Raw genomic sequence first — 15,935 nt, 5'->3', positions numbered from 1 at the left:
CATGCTTTTTTAGACATAGCCAACATAAAGCACTCAACATAAAGAGATGTTTTATTTTAATGACTATAACATGCTTAGGAAACGTTACTCTACCTTCTCCTCACACACCCTTGCTATGTTTGAGCACACACCATTCCAACTTTTGCTCAACCTATGGCTTTGGTTCTTCCACTGGCAAAAAGCTGCTTTTGGACTCCAGTAAGGGAACTGTCTGTCCTTACTAGTGTTGAGCTATTTCTCATGTTTGCTTCATATTATTTTGGCCCTCTCTTCTTCCTCTTTTTCCTCTTTTCTTTCTTAAAAAAGGAAAAAAAAAAAAAAGAAAAAGAAAAAGCTGGAAATTTTCAACAAACCAGATGTGCTTTGCAAAGCTTATAACATCTTCCAACCTCAATGGGCTCTCTGTGCTTGTTTAATCACAAGCTCTTTTCTTACCATGGAAACATAATTGAACTAGCCAGTTAAAGGAAGAGAAGGGCGAAGACATTTGATTATCCTGTTCTTTTTTTGATTTCTCAAAGCAAAGAAAATTGAGGAAAAAAGGTAGCATGTCAGGGAGGACTTTGAATAATATCTGAATGAGCCTAGGAAAAACTGGTCTGACTCACAGATTTATTAATAATAATGAAGTTTTAACAGCTGGAGTTGGATATCCTAAATATAGATGTGGCTAATTGATTACCATGAGTTAATCAGAGCCATGTTTCCTCAGCTGGGATTTAAAATAATATAACTTATCTTTTCAAAGTGGGGAAGTTTTTATATTTTTTTAAACCTTTTCAATATTAGCAGAAGTAATTTATTTAGTGATGGAATCAATCCACTACCAAGATGTGGTGCTGACCTTCTCAGCAGACAATATTTTTCACAATCCCAAGCAGTTCCTTTTTGGCCATTTTGGTTAAACAGAACCATTCAAAGTGAGTGGCCACAGGGAGGAAGAGATACTTTAAATTTAAAGGGCCAAGTTGTCAGATGCAGGCATCCATGTTTGCAGAGGAAGCCTTGTAACTGTACTTATCTTCATGCAGTAAACAGATGGCTTGGTTAAAAACTGATTGAAAACTTAGACCAACTCTCTAAACAGGCTTTCTAGCACAGCTGGTTCTTGTTCTTTTTGTGTTTTTCTCACTTTCAATACCACTTTATAAGGGAGTATATAGATTAGATCAAGGGATAATGTTTTCTGCCATTTCCCATAAACTGGAAGGTGGGGGCAGGAGAAAGTAAAACTCTGCCCTGAAATCCTTCACCAGTTTTTATGTGTTTGAACAGATGAAAAATTGATTTTTTTTTTTTTAAGATAAGAAAGAAGAGGTTGAATTTTATTCATGAAATTTTTTTCTCTGTTTCCTTTGGGAAAGCAATGAAAATACCCAAGTAGAGGAAGAGTAACCTCCTATGGTATGAATTTTATTTTTCTTCTTGAAAAAGTAGAAACATGTCCTATATGAATCTTTACTATGTACTTAAATATTGACAGGTATGAACGTAGAACACTAGACTTCCTCAGAACTGTTCTGCTTTGTGCTTGGTTTATAACAAACCTGTTTTTAAGACACTTTGGATCTTGTTAGGAGTACAAAGTCTACTTGGTCAGATATTGCCATTCCCGTGCTAAATGTCAAACTTAAGCCTCTCTATAGAGACACTGTGGACACTATTGCCTGGGCAGGGTGGGTAGGATGACAGTTCCTCTCAAGCAAGGTGTTTGTCATGATGGAGAAAGGAGTTCAGAATCTGCACATACATTTAATAAGCTCAGCACCTACAGTAACTGTTTAGAAGAACAGAAAGGCAGTGAAAACTTGCTGAATGAAAACCATTTATGAAAATAGTCATTAGTGGCAGAATGCTATGAAGCACAAAGAAATGCTATAGTTCAAGTGCTAGTTACAGGCTGTGCACTTCAGTTGCGGGGACTGGTTTTGGGGGAAATGAATAAGGAATGTATCAGGACAGAGACTGAGAAAGTCAAGATGAGGTATTCTACATAAAACATCACCAGCCATTTAGTAAATAAATCACACAGCTGTTGTACAGTACCTTAGAACTTCAGATGCTGCAGTGCAGGCTGGCATCTTACGTAGGAGAAATGTTTAAAGCACCTGTAACTCGATGTAACTGTTAAATTCCTGGGAGAATCCTTTAGGAGCATTTAGGCACAAGAAGAGCTGGGCCCAGCCCTGCCTGAAATTGGCAGGCCTCTTTCCATTAACTGATCTGAATTTGTCCCATAAAGAGAAAAGACATTTATTTGACCCGCCTCAGTACTGAATTGGTGTCTTCATAAGAGCACACTCAAGAGTACTTGTCTGGGGAATACAGTTCATGTTCCGTGGCTACATGGTATAATTCAGTTGCATATTGGCTCTTCCCACAACAGCAGACAGCACAGACAGCAGGAAATTTTCATCATGGCTGTTTTTCCTTCTCCTCATAGAGCCCCATTCCTGCCGCTTCCAGAGGTCTTCTGCCACTGTTTAACATTTCGTTGGCAAGCATAGCAGAGTTTGTGTGTGCTGCTGTCCTGCTTTCCCTCTCCTTGCTAAAATGGCTTTTTAAAATAAACAACTGTCTAAACGATTTGCTTTGGCAAGAGGATAAATTCAGTGGAAAGTTTGGCAGAGGAAGCAGAACTGGCACTGAGCTCGTGGACCTGTTATATCATGGAGCTTAGGGGCCCTTATGGTGCAGAAATGAATTTTTTACTGAAAAAAAAGACACACCATTCTGTGTGACAGTGGAAAACCTGCTGAAACACGGTTTTCCATTTTCCTTTTGCCCCTGTCATCTGTCCCCAAATGACTTGAGGAATAAGCAAGTTTCAGGCCTTGTTCCACAATATTGTAGCACTTCACAAAATTCTGGGAAGCATTATTTATGCATGAGGACATAGCTACAGATTTCACAACTGTGCACAAGAGCTGGTGTTGTTTGGCAGAGAATCTGCCCATGGAACAGTCAAGTGGTGGCACAAATCCCGTGACAGGGAGCAAAAGAGAAGGCTGGCATCCAGAGCACCTTGGTCCATGCCACTCTGCCTCTTAGTGCCCTGAGTGAGGCAGGCAGTGTGATTTTAGCCACTGTGGGCTTTGTGACAGCATTGTGGAGGCTGTCTGCAGCAGCTCACTGCCCCTCGTCCCAGCACTGGTGCTTTGGAAAAGCACATGTGGTCGCAGAACCAGAATTACAGAGAAGCAGAAGTAATAAAGCCAGAGGGGTCTGCTGTAGTTTAAACAGTGAAAAGACAGCATGTGTCTCTTTACAACACTGCATCACATTAGTGCAGTGCCCTACAGATGTGAACAACTGCTTTTTGCCATTTGCTATATCACATTAGTGGGGTGATGCTTTCTGTTCTGTAATGAATGGAGAACACAAGGCTTAGAAAGGAAGCATGAATTCCCAAGCCACATTATGGGCAGAGCTGGCAGCAGAAGCTGGATCTCCTGACTTGCCTTCCTCTGCTCAGTCAGCTTTTTTTCCAGAGAGGGGAAAGAAAGAAGGAGAATGCTTATTTCAGTGAACTCCAGATTTTTCCTTTTGTAGTTATTTTAGATCATCCACCTCACAGATTTATTTTGCTTTTTGTCTTTCACTGCTTTACAGTAAGTGATTGTGACCTCCTAAGTCCTGTGTTACAGAGCACCAAAGACAGGCTGTTCTCAGCCTCCTTGCTGCTGTTTAGAGACCACAACACCTTAGACTCATGAGTGTGTCTTGAAGGCTCCCAGGCTGCTGAGTCTTTCCAGCACAGCAACACTGTTCCTCCCCGGAGTGGCAGTGAGGAGGCAGTGGCAAAAGCCCCTCTTGCCAGTGTGACACGAACTAGCTGGTGCCAATAGCTGAGTGACAAGCCTCCTGCAGAACATCTGCAGACAACACCACCCTCTAAAGGAGATTTCCATGTATGTAGGATCCAAGAGCCCCAGGCAAGGAACCCCTACCTTTTCAACCTCCAGCTTCCTTGAATGACTAGGAAACTCCTGTGGACATTCATGAACTCAACCACATTTCTGCGTGCCCTCTCACTCGCCTTTGCTGAGCACAGGAGGAGCACGGGATGGAGGAGTGCATCACAAGGTGCAACAGCCATCTCCTGAGGACTGCCCCAGCTTCAGGCTATGCAGCAGTTGGACAAACCTTCCTTCTAGCTGGTAGCTCTAGTCACTGCTCTTAATTCATGCTTTAGTTTCAATTTTCACCGGAGTTAATGACAAATTAAATGGGAAGAGATTCCAGGTAGCACATCCCCTGTGAGCAATGAGCTTCAGGTGCTCTGTGTGTTCAAGCAGTGGTGGCAATGCCTGTGCTGAAGTCTTTCTCTGGCACTTCCCTGCCTCCCTGGCTGCTGGAGCACATAAGAGAAGAAAATAGAGCATATGGAGACACTTTATCTCCTTCTGTGGTATTTACAGCCTGTATGCTCTCTGCCAAAGAGCTGGTGCTGGTTCAGTGTGGGTTACTGTAGACTGCACCTCCCTAATATGTGTATATTATATACAGATAAAATTACAGAGAGGGGTGGGGAGAGGGTGTAGGTGTGCATACTAGTGTGTATGTTTTCAGAGGCTTTAGAGAAAAGGAGTTAAACAGAGAAGTAATCTGTTGCTGTTTGTATGCAGTGTTTCCTTCAACTTCTGCCATGTTTGGTAGCTCAAAGCAATTTGCATTTCTTCCAACACTTTTTTTCCAAGATTCTTTGGGTTTCTTTGTTTGTTTCTGGCTGAGAACACAGCCTTTTTAAAGAAAGGAAAAAGAATCTATTGCTTCAAACTGCTTTGTGGGCCTGGCAGGGATAGCAGAGAAGGGGAGATGTTGAATCTCTCAGGCTGTGCCAGAAGGAAGTTGCTTTCTTTGGAGATTTCTTCCCCCTGCAGTTGACTGGAAGATATTGTTTATGCTTTACCTGGTACAGGGCCAGAGGGGTTTATAAGACCTGCTTCCAAACTCATTTTGTGCTGGGATCAGAGCCTGAACTGTTTTTACTGTCTTTTCCATTCTGCAAGAGCACTCACATAAGGAAAGGGAAACTGGGCTGTGTTAGTATGGGCTGAATACATGCATCAGCGAGCTCGATGACAGTCATAGCCTGGTTTGGGAAATGATGGGGTTTGTAAGGATGCTCTGCTGCTCTGTGGTTATGTGCAAGCAGGGAATTCTAGGGAAGCTGTGCATGGGGGCACAAGTCCTGTCAGGAGTGTGCTCCTGGGGCTGCCTGCTGCAGCGCAGAGGAGTGTGAGGAAGGGCAGCTGGGCAATGGATGTGCATCCTTACACAGCACCCACTGTACGTGGTACTTGCTGTATATGTGCTTGCATTTGGGTGTGTTTTGGTGAGCAATGAAACATGCTTGGGAATGTGAGAGTGAAAAGGAGAGACTACAACTACTGCAGGACTGATGTCCAAGAGCCAGGGGTTGCTGTGAATTTACCATCAGGACTGCCCTATGACTGAAGTCCTGCCAGTTGGCTGCCTCCATATGTGTCCTGCAGCCTCAACATTTGCCTTCTAAAATAAAAACCACTTGTGATGTATTCACTCTCTTTTAAGTCTGCCCTGGAGCCCTGGCTGCTTTCTTTGCCCCTCTCTCATGCCTTGTCTGTCTATAGTCTCTTTCTCCTGGGCAACACCCTGACTCAGAGGACTCCAGAGAGATGGGTGACATGGCAGAAGGTTTCTGAGAGGACAGACTTTATTGTAAAAAACTTTTACCTACAGGCATTTTAAAAGTGGATTTGAAGGGAAGATGGAAGGGGAAAGTATGGACTAAAACTACTTGTTTCCCCAGCTAGCTCACTGTCTTCCATGCCCTGGCTGTCCTGCAGCTGCAGCCAAAATGTGGCCACTGTGTCATCCTCTGAAATTACTGCCCTCAGGAACTAAAGATCACTTTTTCTATCAGTGGACAGTCAGTGCTCTCCAGCACTATTGCTGCATGCTGCCCAAAGGATATCCAGGAGAGCAGACTCTTCAGGGATACAGGCACCTGCCTGAAGGAGAAGCACTTCTGGTGCTGGGGGTAGTTTCTGCTCTTGCCACATGAATTCTCAGAGGGTATTGAATTACATGGTGTGGTCACTCACAAGCTATCTTTGCTTTCTTCACCAAACTGCCTACCTAATTATGGCTCTTGTGTTTTCTGCCCCCTTGACAGTATGCCAAGGCACTGAAGCATTTTGGAGAGACTGAGGGCAAGATGCAGCCAGATGAATTTTTTGGCATCTTCGACACTTTCTTACAGTCATTTGCAGAGGCCAAGCAAGATCTGGAGAATATGAGGAAGAAAAAGGAAGAGGAGGAGCGCAGGGCACGCATGGAGGCCATGGTGAGGATCTAAGCACAGGAAGATGTTTCTTTCCATCATCTTTTTATGCCATGAGGGAAGTTCCAATGCTCACGTCCTCTCACTGTTTTATGTTCTTCTCCCTGACACCTCTCTTTGGCATCATTCTGTTCTCAAATATGACATTTTTCCTGCTGTCTGTCTTCTCAGCTCTCAAGGATGTACTGTTTGACTCCCAAATTACCCTCTTTTGGATTCAGATACCAAATCTAGCCCAGGCATTTTTCCCCTGGCACTTTGCAGGATGGGGTTGCCACCACCCCATGCCAGACTATCCTGCTTTTGGGCAGCAAGCAAAGAAGCCAGATTTCCTTCAGTCCTGCCAAGCTGGTCAGCTTCCAGTCAGCTTCCATCATCATCTGCTGTTGTGTGCCTGTCATCTGACAGTGCACAGTGGCACAGCAAATGCCCTGGCACCTGCTGCAGCCCTCACCAGCACTATTTGTCTCTGGCCATCCTCAATGCCTTGATTCCTGGGCCCTTGTCTGGCTTTGACAAGGCAAGAGAGCTTTCTGTGGGTTTTGCTGCTGGGAGTCAGATGTGTGTGTCCCCAGGGGTCCGTGTGAACCAGCCTCCCCCTCCAAGCTCAGTCTGTGCTGCCTGAGAACTCGGCATTCCCTCTCCTCCTTCCCCCTGCTGACGCCTTCGCCCTCGCTGCTGCCATGGCCCCACGCCGCGGGGAGTCGCTGATTTAAATGTTTGCTGAGCCAAAAGCAGTGGTTTTTTCCTTTCAGAAGAGGAGAGAGGTAAATCACCGGGATGCCAGCAGCCTTACTGTTAGACACAGGGATGAAATGCCAGGACATAGGCTCAAGTTTCATCTCAGCCAGCCTGAAAAGTTCAGAGCCCACTGTCAAAGCACTGTAGGATGGTTTCATAGGCCTAATATGCCATGAGGGAGGCCTTGTGGAAAGAGTCTTTCTTCAATATGAGGCTAGCATTTGCAGAGTGAGTGACCTGCCTCCTGCTAGCCACCACCGTTCCTTACCAGTTCCACTGATTCTGGAGCTGAGCAGTGGAAAGAGCTGAGCTGGCACTATCCTGCTGTAAAATTAGTGCAAAATGGACAGATCCCGTGTGTCCTCTTGCTGCAGGCCGATTGTGCTTGTGAGGCAGATGTGTGCTGCTACTCATGCCTCATTTCTCCTGCTTTCTTCTTGCCTGTGTAGAAGAGAAGCCCAGGCCTCTTGTTGCTCTTGGCAGAGGTGACAGCCTTGTGGATAAGCTCCTACTCTTTTTTTTTTTTTCCCCCTAATCTGTGCTGATGCATTTTAGCTACTTCTTGGCAGTGTACCTAGTGATCTGGCATCTCGGTTAGCTAATCCTAAAACTCTGTGTCCTTCTCCACAGCTAAAAGAACAGAGGGAGAAAGAGAGGCGACAAAAGAAAGCAAAAGCTGGAAGCATCTCTGAAGAGAGTGGGGAGTTTGATGACCTGGTGTCGGCATTAAGGTCGGGTGAAGTCTTTGACAAAGACTTATCCAAGCTCAAGCGGAACCGCAAGCGTTCGGGGAACCAAGGCTTGGAGACAAGCCGTGAGCGGGTGGTGACAAAGCTAAATTATTAATTGCAAGAGGAAGAGAAATAATCAGCTAAAAGAAGGTGTTGAAAAAGTGCAAAACAAGGAAGATGAATGTGTGTGATGGCACCTGGCTGACAGCTTTCTTTGGTCTGTAGCTAGAGACGTTACCTTTCCATGATCAGCTTTCCTCTCACCCCTCTTCTGTGCTCCTAATTTGAACCATTATAAAAGTGCCTCTGTGGATCCAGCAGGGCCTGTGACTGGGCCATGCCTAGCTGACAGATTTGCTTCTGGGAGTTTGTGTCCTCAAAGACCTTATGGTGATGACAGAAAGTACTTGGACCTTGCAGACAGCCTCACAGCTGGAACAAGATAATTTTCTGTGTGCCAAAGTAAAAACTAGTCATGATCTCCATCTTGCTGATAACAAGGAAAACTAATTTCAGACCAACCCTGTAAACAACTATCACTTCTTCAGGATCTAGACTGGCCTTCAGGGGTTTGTTGGGATGTGGTTCTCAAGTTTCCAATTCCCTTCTAGAGCTGAATTTTATAAGCCACTGATCAGCACCTGAAAAATGCATTTAAGCTCATGTCCTGTATAGTACTTTTGTGTGGCCTACACTGTTCAAAGCAAGTGAAGCTTAGAAAGAAGTCATCAGTTTCTGTAACAAAATGAAAATCAAGAATCAGGATCAACATACAATAATTTGCAAATGGCTTTTGGATTCTGCTTTGCTAGAAGGAGTTTTCTGGAATTTCTTAATGGTTGAGTCTCAAGGCTATGAAATGCATCTTCTTAGAAAGAAACTCTGGCTTTCCTTTAGAGAACTAAGCCACTGCCAGGTTGGGATTACAAGCAGATGACTGTAGAGGAGGCTGGAGACTGCTGGAGGCTGGAAGAGAATCAGTGGAAAATTTCTTATCTGTTTGTGCAAGATTGGAAGTCGGGAGCTCCCTAGCATCATCCACAGGTCTCCAGTAGCAAAGAGTGATCAGGTTCACTGCCTGCCAGAAGTGAGATTTCTTTTCCACTTCATGCTAGCTGTGATTGCTCTTGGCATGAAGTGGTCTTTCTGTCTGACAGCCTGACCTCCACTGCACACACCCCACTCCTGCTGAGGGGAACCACGTCGCTCAGAAAGGTATGAATGGTGTCAAAGGAGAGCCTTGGAGCACGCGGACTCTTTTTGAAGAACTCACTTGGGATGAACCAAGGGAGAGCTCTGTAATTAAAACTGAGAGTTTTCCAAGGAGGACACAGAATTGTATAAACCAAGCAGGCTTTGGAGTTGAGTTAATTCAGAAGAAACAAATAAATTTGTAGTTAAGTTACATGAATTAAATATATAAGAAGAAATGCAAAGAACCCAAGAAGAGGCTTGAATTCTGTGTGTCTTCATGGTTCTAGGAAAAGGGATTGGATTGTGTAGGCTGTCATAGCCTTTTTTTTTACCTTTTTTTTTCAAACTTGTCTTTTTTTTTTATTATCTTCCCTGGAGAAGGAAAAGAGGAAAAGAAATAATGGTGATGGATTCTTCCTCCTAGACAGGACAAAAAGAGCGAATATTTGAGAAGAGGAGCCCACCATCTACAAATTGCTGCATTAGACAATAGCACAAAATGTCAAGGAATCCCAGGGAAGTGTAATCATTTGGTTTGATTTTTCTCTGAATGTCACTTAACCTCAGGCTCTGCACCGAGTCTGCAGAACAGAACTTCCTCTGCGATGCACGCTGCCTGATCAGTATTACACACTACAATATTGGAGAAGCAAACTGTGGTGGTTTTCTGAACGCTTTGAGAGTTAAATAATTATGTAAACTATTAAAAGCAAAAAAGAGAATTGAGAGAAGAGAAGCAAAAAAAGTCAGAATTGTTAAACTCTGATGTTTCATTGTTTACTGGATTTTGAGTCTCCCACCCCAGAATTTCCCTATTTAGGACATTCCAGACTGCCGCGCCTCTGTATAATACTCATCGTAAAGAGCTGGTATCTTACAAGAGCTGGGTGCATTCTCCTCCCTTACTATCCCACTCCCCTTCTGGGATTAGCTATTAACAGCAATGCCTATTGCAGTGGACACAAGCACCTTGTAGAAGAAAGACTATTTCATAAAGGTTTTTGAAAGTTTAAGAAAAAAAATCTCACTTTTTAAAGCATTTTTATTTTAAATTACAAATGGATTTTTAGAAATGTCTCTTGTAAATTATATTAACAAGCTCCTTGCTGCTCCCTGAAGTAGACTTGCTATATATCCCAGCCCTTTTGTTTGTCTTGTTTTAAAGCATGCCATGTAACCTATGCCATGTAAGCCATATGAGAGGTGGTAATATGTGCCAAATTTGTATACAGTTGAGTTTAGAATTGAATAATCCCTGAATTCCAAAGATTATGCTTTTAGGCATTAGAACATTGTAGGGTTTTTTCCCTCCCTCTTTGTTCTCCCTGGGTTTAGGACTCGCCCAGAACTTCACGTGTAGTGCCAAGGTCAGTCCTAGTGCAAGATGTTGTGAGAGTACAGCTGCTTGCTTGCTCCCCAGGTACTTGGATAAGGCAGCCTGTCCCTGTGGCAGCTGCCAGAGAAGAAACACCTCAGGGCAAACCCTTTGAATATAAATACAGCATTCCCCCTGCCCCCGTATTTGTCAAACCAGGTTTGTGCTGTGCTTTCTGCAACTGAAGTCACTTTGCCAGGCCACAAATGTAGCAGAAGCAGAGAGAGAGATAAATCCTCTGTGCCTTTGTGTACACAGTTCAGCCCTGATTTAAAGAGATCCTGCATGATGGTACTCAACAACACTCCAGCCACATGGGGACTCAAAGAAAGCTGCTATAGTTTTGCCACCTCTTTAACTAATACATTAATAATGAGAGATTGTCCAACTCCTGTAAATCAGCTGTGGGATCCTTAAGGGGATAGACAGAAAGCTCAGAGTCATGCTCTGATTCAATGCAGCTCGACTTTCTCAGCACTCCAGTGCCCCAGGCTCCCCGTTTTGGGGATGCCAAATCAGTGATGGTGGCCAAAAGCTTCATTCAGTGTGCTGGACAGTCCCCTGGGCTCTTGACTCCGTGGTGAAAGTTCATAAAGAAGGTTTTGGAAAAGCTCAGTTTCACACTGAGGCAAGCAGTGTTTTCATACAAGTGATGACAAGCAGAGAGGCCCATTAAATTATCTACTGTGTGAGATGAGGTTACCCACACAGAAGATAAGGAAACATTTGCTCTGCTGTAGGGCCTGGCATCAGATTCTTGCTGAAGCCAAGTTTGTCTGTTTCTCATCTCCTGAGTACTGCGAGTGCATTTAATACTCTCTTCTTCAGCAGTTCTAGTTGAATTGCCAGGTGCTGAAGGAGAAAGGAAAATCTTATTCCAGAGTAGGTTTAGGAAGCAGTCTGGGGTCTGACATCACTGGAAAAGCTGGAGAAGAGCTAGGGTCTGCTGTTGTCCTTGCACCTGTACATAGAAGCAGCACTTTAAGAGAAGTCACTCTGTGGTTGGAAATAAGTGGAGGAGATGTGAGAAAGAAAGGCATAATTGAGGGCTTGTTCTGCTTCCTGCAGAAATATAGTAATTGCTGACTTTATGATGAAGTTCCTCACACGTAGAAGAGGTGCTTTCTAACTCTCCAGGATTTGTCCCTAGAGGCCTAGTGCTCACTCACCTCTGTGTCTCTGCACTGTTGCTGCATAGGTTGCATGAGGATGAGCCCAGAAAAGACTGAAGAAGACTCCCTGCCCCTTCCACTTGCTTTGAACTGAGTCACTCTTCTCAGTTTGTTGTGTCTCTAGAAATGCTACAAGGTAAAGTGACTTCAAGGAGCAAGACCCTTCCATGCTCTGTAGCACAGCCATTGTCCAGGCACCCGTTCCCTACAAGAGCAGAAGTAGAACTCGTGTTCAGGGCTGAGAGACTTCCTCACTAGGGAAAAAACCTGGATGTCCTTCAGAAGTATTTCTGTAATGTGTTCACAATGTCTGAGGAAGGGAAAGGAATTGCAAAGGATCCTGGTGGGAGACCGTGGGGCAGGTGTTTCCATAATGATCAGCCCCACTGGCTAAATCTTTCCTTTTCTTTAGGAAAGATCACACTTTAAGCTGGGTTGCATGGGAGAAGCTTGTGTCAGGAGTTTCCTTGAGGGGAAATGAGATCTGTTGTACAGTAGATGATGTACATGATATATGCAGTTTTGTTTCTAGGTTGGTTGTTTGGGGTTTTGTTTGTCTGTTTGTTTGGGGGTTAAATGATTAAAAAAAAAAAAGTTTTAGGAATCGCTAAGGGGAACCTGTAAATCTGACACCTCTATTTATTTTGCCTTATTTTAGTTTGCTATGTTTGTATGTATGTATACACTGCATTACAGCAAAGACTATTGAGACCGTGCCAGGGCATTACACCAGCTGGAGAGCACCAGCTGAGCCAGGCCAGAGAATGCAGGTGAGCAGTCTTGGTGTGGGAAGGGAGGGAGGAAAAAAAACCTTTTGTCATAATTACTCTGCCCCTGGTGATTCTAGTGCTTGGAAAACTCTCATTTTAATGAGAGTTGTGGTGATCTGATGGAGGCTGGTTATTTTATACCACTTTCTACAAAAGATGTTTGGTTTTTATCATGGTGAGAAGATTGAGAAGAGTTAAGTTGCATCGTTGCATGCCTAAACTTGACCCTTCCATACAAATCTCGTCCATAATTCCAGAGAAGCTTGGCTAGATGGCCAAAAGTGGTTCATGCCCTGTAACTTCTCAGCAGATTTAACACACTAATGAGAAAAACTGGGACAGTTCTCCTTCCTCAGAGCTAATATTCCTCTCTATCTTTATGGCCAAAGGAACATTTCATCTACTTTACCCCTCTCCTCCTCCAGCCCACCTCCCCAGATTACCTCAGGTAAATAAAATCTTTCTACAGGTTGGTTTGTAAGCCATGGAGTCCCTGGCAATCAGAAGGTGCTTGGACATGGCTCCTTGGCTCCTGTGCTTGACACAGGAGATTTCTGATTGCCTGCCATACAAAGAGGTAGTCTCCATTTGCCACCCTAGTTTCTCTTATAAAGGTAGAAGGGGCCAGCCTGGATAATACAATTTTTGGCCAACTGAAAATATAGAATTTATATATATATTTACATAATGCATAAAATAGCTATCCACTAATCAAAGTAGTAGTTCTGATGACCAGTATTCTCTGAAGTTGGCCGTATTTTCTCACTGTGCCTGCTGAGAAGGATGCCAGTCTAGTGTGGTGTTTTGGCAGCTGATTTCATTACAGGGTCTGGATGGTTCCAGACTGGAGTTTTCTGTTATGGGTAGTAATGTAGAATTTATCTACAGTAACTAGTTCATGTTGCTCTTGTTTTACATCAGCATCATTAAAAGTAGGATCTGGACTAAAACTCTCCTTTAGACAGTTTTGTCTATTTACAAGATGTTCTACCACAGCTCATGTAGGGCTTGGCCCTTTCAACCCCCCTCACTAGGAGCTCTGAGCCAAGTGATCTAGAAAAGCCTCTCTGTCAAGCCATTTTCCCCATTCCTGTTTGCCTTCAAGCAGGCTCTTTAAAGCTCTGTGCAGCTTTTAGAATTGTGGGGGAATGTTCGGTACCTGAGCCGCTCTGTGCTCAACACCTCCCTTCCAAGTCATCCCCACCTGCAGTCATTCTGTTCCCCTGCAAGCCTGCTCAGCTTCAAACCCACAGGTCACTTCTGGGAGGTGGCCCTGCCTGCCAAGCTAGAAAGTGCAGTGCTGCTTACTGAAGTGGGAGGTTGTGTGCTGCTGTAATGCCTTGGCCTATCCTCATTTCTTAGTCAGTTTAAGACTATAGGTGAATTAAATGTACAAATCCTGTAGTGTCCTTTTTATCTGTATCTTTTTATAAGAATATACTGTAATACTAAAAAAACAAAAGCAAAAAAATTAAAGATATATTGCCCCCACAGTGTCTCCGTACATTTCTTTTTAGTTTTGTTTTCTGTGTGTTTTGCTGCAAAGTCTGATAGGCGAGTCTGGGTCTGGATGCAGTTTTTTGTTAAGCTCTGGGTTTTTGGTCAAGAGTGTGCAGCTTTTTAGGTGACACTGTCACTGCAGAGCTGGTGAGAAATTCCACAGGTTGTTCTGGGGGAACATGTGACCCCGTGGAACACATGGTGAAGAGCTGAGTACAGAGCCAGCAGGTTACACATCCAAGGGTCCTTTAAAAAGCTCTCACTCCTTCCTCTTTCAGAACTACATCCGGTACACAGGAGTTCACGTAAAGAAAAAGAAGAAAGAAAGATGGTCCTGATATCCAGGAGTTCATAATCCATGGCTGGACATGATTATTCCAAACGAGGAAGGGAGTGCAGGGCAGCAGAGAAGTTAGACACAGAACAACCTGGTGAGCAAGATGCACACAAGGGTTAGGACTAATTTGTGGCTGAATTGAAGGGTGTGCTGAAGAATTCCTTGGAGCTCAGGGGCAGAAGGTTGTCCTCATCATAGAGGCAATGTGCACAGCTGTTTCATTCATACCCAGATCTCCCCATTTCTGTTAATGGAAAGAGCCTGCTGACAAAATTAAGCCACAACATTTAACTCTTTATCTTCAACCCATCAAAGGGCAAAGCTTTAACGTTGAGCTCTTGAGATCATGCCTAGCTTCCAGTGGGAGCCTTGCTGGCTATGCAGCACATTCCTGCAGCATTGAAGTTCCTAGGGATCCCAGATAAAGACCCAGCTGTTGGCTCTGGCTCTCAGGTGGGAAGAACTGTGGAAATGAACAAAAGTAATCAGGGTATAATTGCTTGCACTGGCTGAGGATCAGCAGGCAGCAAATGGGAGTCTGAGTGCTTTGTAGGAATGTTCTTGGCTTTTAGTTGTTAGAAAGGCTTTCAGTTTCTCTGTTTTGATCTATTGGGTTTGTGCTTTGGTAAAATTCTGACTTTTGGGTTCTTGCCATACAGATGAAAGGGCAGAGGAAAAGGGATGTTTGTGAAGTACCTGCATTGTGTAAGTGGCAGAGGCAGGATGAAAATGCAGGGGCCTTCTGAGTTCTTTACCCTGGCAGCTGGGGTTTGGTAGAGAAAGTCAAACCATTGCTTTTCCTCCTATTAGAGGTGAAACCTAGTGGCATTAAAATCATTTGCATTGAACAAGACACCCTACCTGGATTGTAAGAAGACTTTAATGTTTTCTTTGGGGCTGGAGCCCACAGTGAGGAGCTGGTGTTCTGCCCTGCAGCATGGGTCCATCACAGAAGCCTCCTTCCATCTTCCTGGTTGACACCTTTCCCATGACTGTGGATTTTCCTGTCCTTGTCACCACTGCACAAAGCAAGGTAAGTGCCTCATGGCTTTTTCTGCAAATCTAGGGCTGGGGTTTAGGTGCCCAGAATGACTGGGAGTGAAGAGGAGTGTAAGTGATGCTTTCTGCTCTTGCTGGGAAGGGTTGAGTCTATCACTTATCAGTTTTCTCTTTCTTTAAGCTTTGTCTTCTGTTTAAACAAAGGTGACTTTTATCTCTGCCATAGTGGACATGGAGCTTTCTAGGAGAAATCTGCTTGATCCTAGATTTGTACCACTAGGAAATAAAATAATTAAAGTTTGGGTTTTTTCCTTCTTCTCAAAGCCCAAAAGTTGTTTTCAACATCAGTGTGATAGATTTTGTTTGTTTGATGTTCCTGCAGTTAATGGGCTTCTTGCTGTTTTCTCTGAGGCATAGTTGCTATTTGGCTCTACTTTGCTTAGGCTCACCAGGAGGTAAGGTTCTTTTCCCCCTTTTTCTTTCCTCTCCCTTCTGCTGTTTTTCCATCTCTTTTCCCTTTTTTATTTCTCCCTTTTGCCTTTTTTGTCATTTTTTCCCTAATTCTCCCCACACCAGACTCAGCAGTGAGGTGGAGGCTTGCTTTGAGTGAACTGCTGCATCTTTCCTACCATGTGAGAGGACTGAACCCCAGGGATCCAGAGGGTCTGAAATGCTGTGAATAGGCTAACATGGGAATCTAGGAATTGTTCTTTGCCCACCTTGTTTTAGATGTGGGGCACAATTGTGTTGAACCAATTTGTTGCGTGTTCATGGAAGGAGAACACATC

The 15,935-nt window shown here is 44.0% G+C and overlaps 1 protein-coding gene across 8 annotated transcripts in view; it reads left to right on the top strand.

Annotated features, from left to right (window-relative positions):
• The window catches only part of DAAM2 (dishevelled associated activator of morphogenesis 2), a 202,678-nt gene extending 188,876 nt beyond the window's left edge, over positions 1-13,802 (top strand). For all 8 annotated transcript variants that reach the window (XM_031504231.3, XM_031504232.3, XM_077781857.2 and 5 more), the window contains 2 exons: positions 6,161-6,331; positions 7,700-13,802. In XM_031504231.3, the coding sequence (XP_031360091.2) occupies positions 6,161-6,331; positions 7,700-7,915 (387 nt within the window). In that variant the 3' untranslated portion in view covers positions 7,916-13,802. The remainder of the gene's footprint in view (positions 1-6,160; positions 6,332-7,699) is intronic.
• The last annotated feature ends 2,133 nt before the right edge of the window (positions 13,803-15,935 follow it).

Source organism: Lonchura striata, chromosome 3 (genome assembly GCF_050655825.1).
Source record: "Lonchura striata isolate lonStrDom1 chromosome 3, ASM5065582v1, whole genome shotgun sequence".
Classification (NCBI taxonomy): domain Eukaryota; kingdom Metazoa; phylum Chordata; class Aves; order Passeriformes; family Estrildidae; genus Lonchura; species Lonchura striata.
This window is presented reverse-complemented; position numbering and strand designations above follow the sequence as displayed.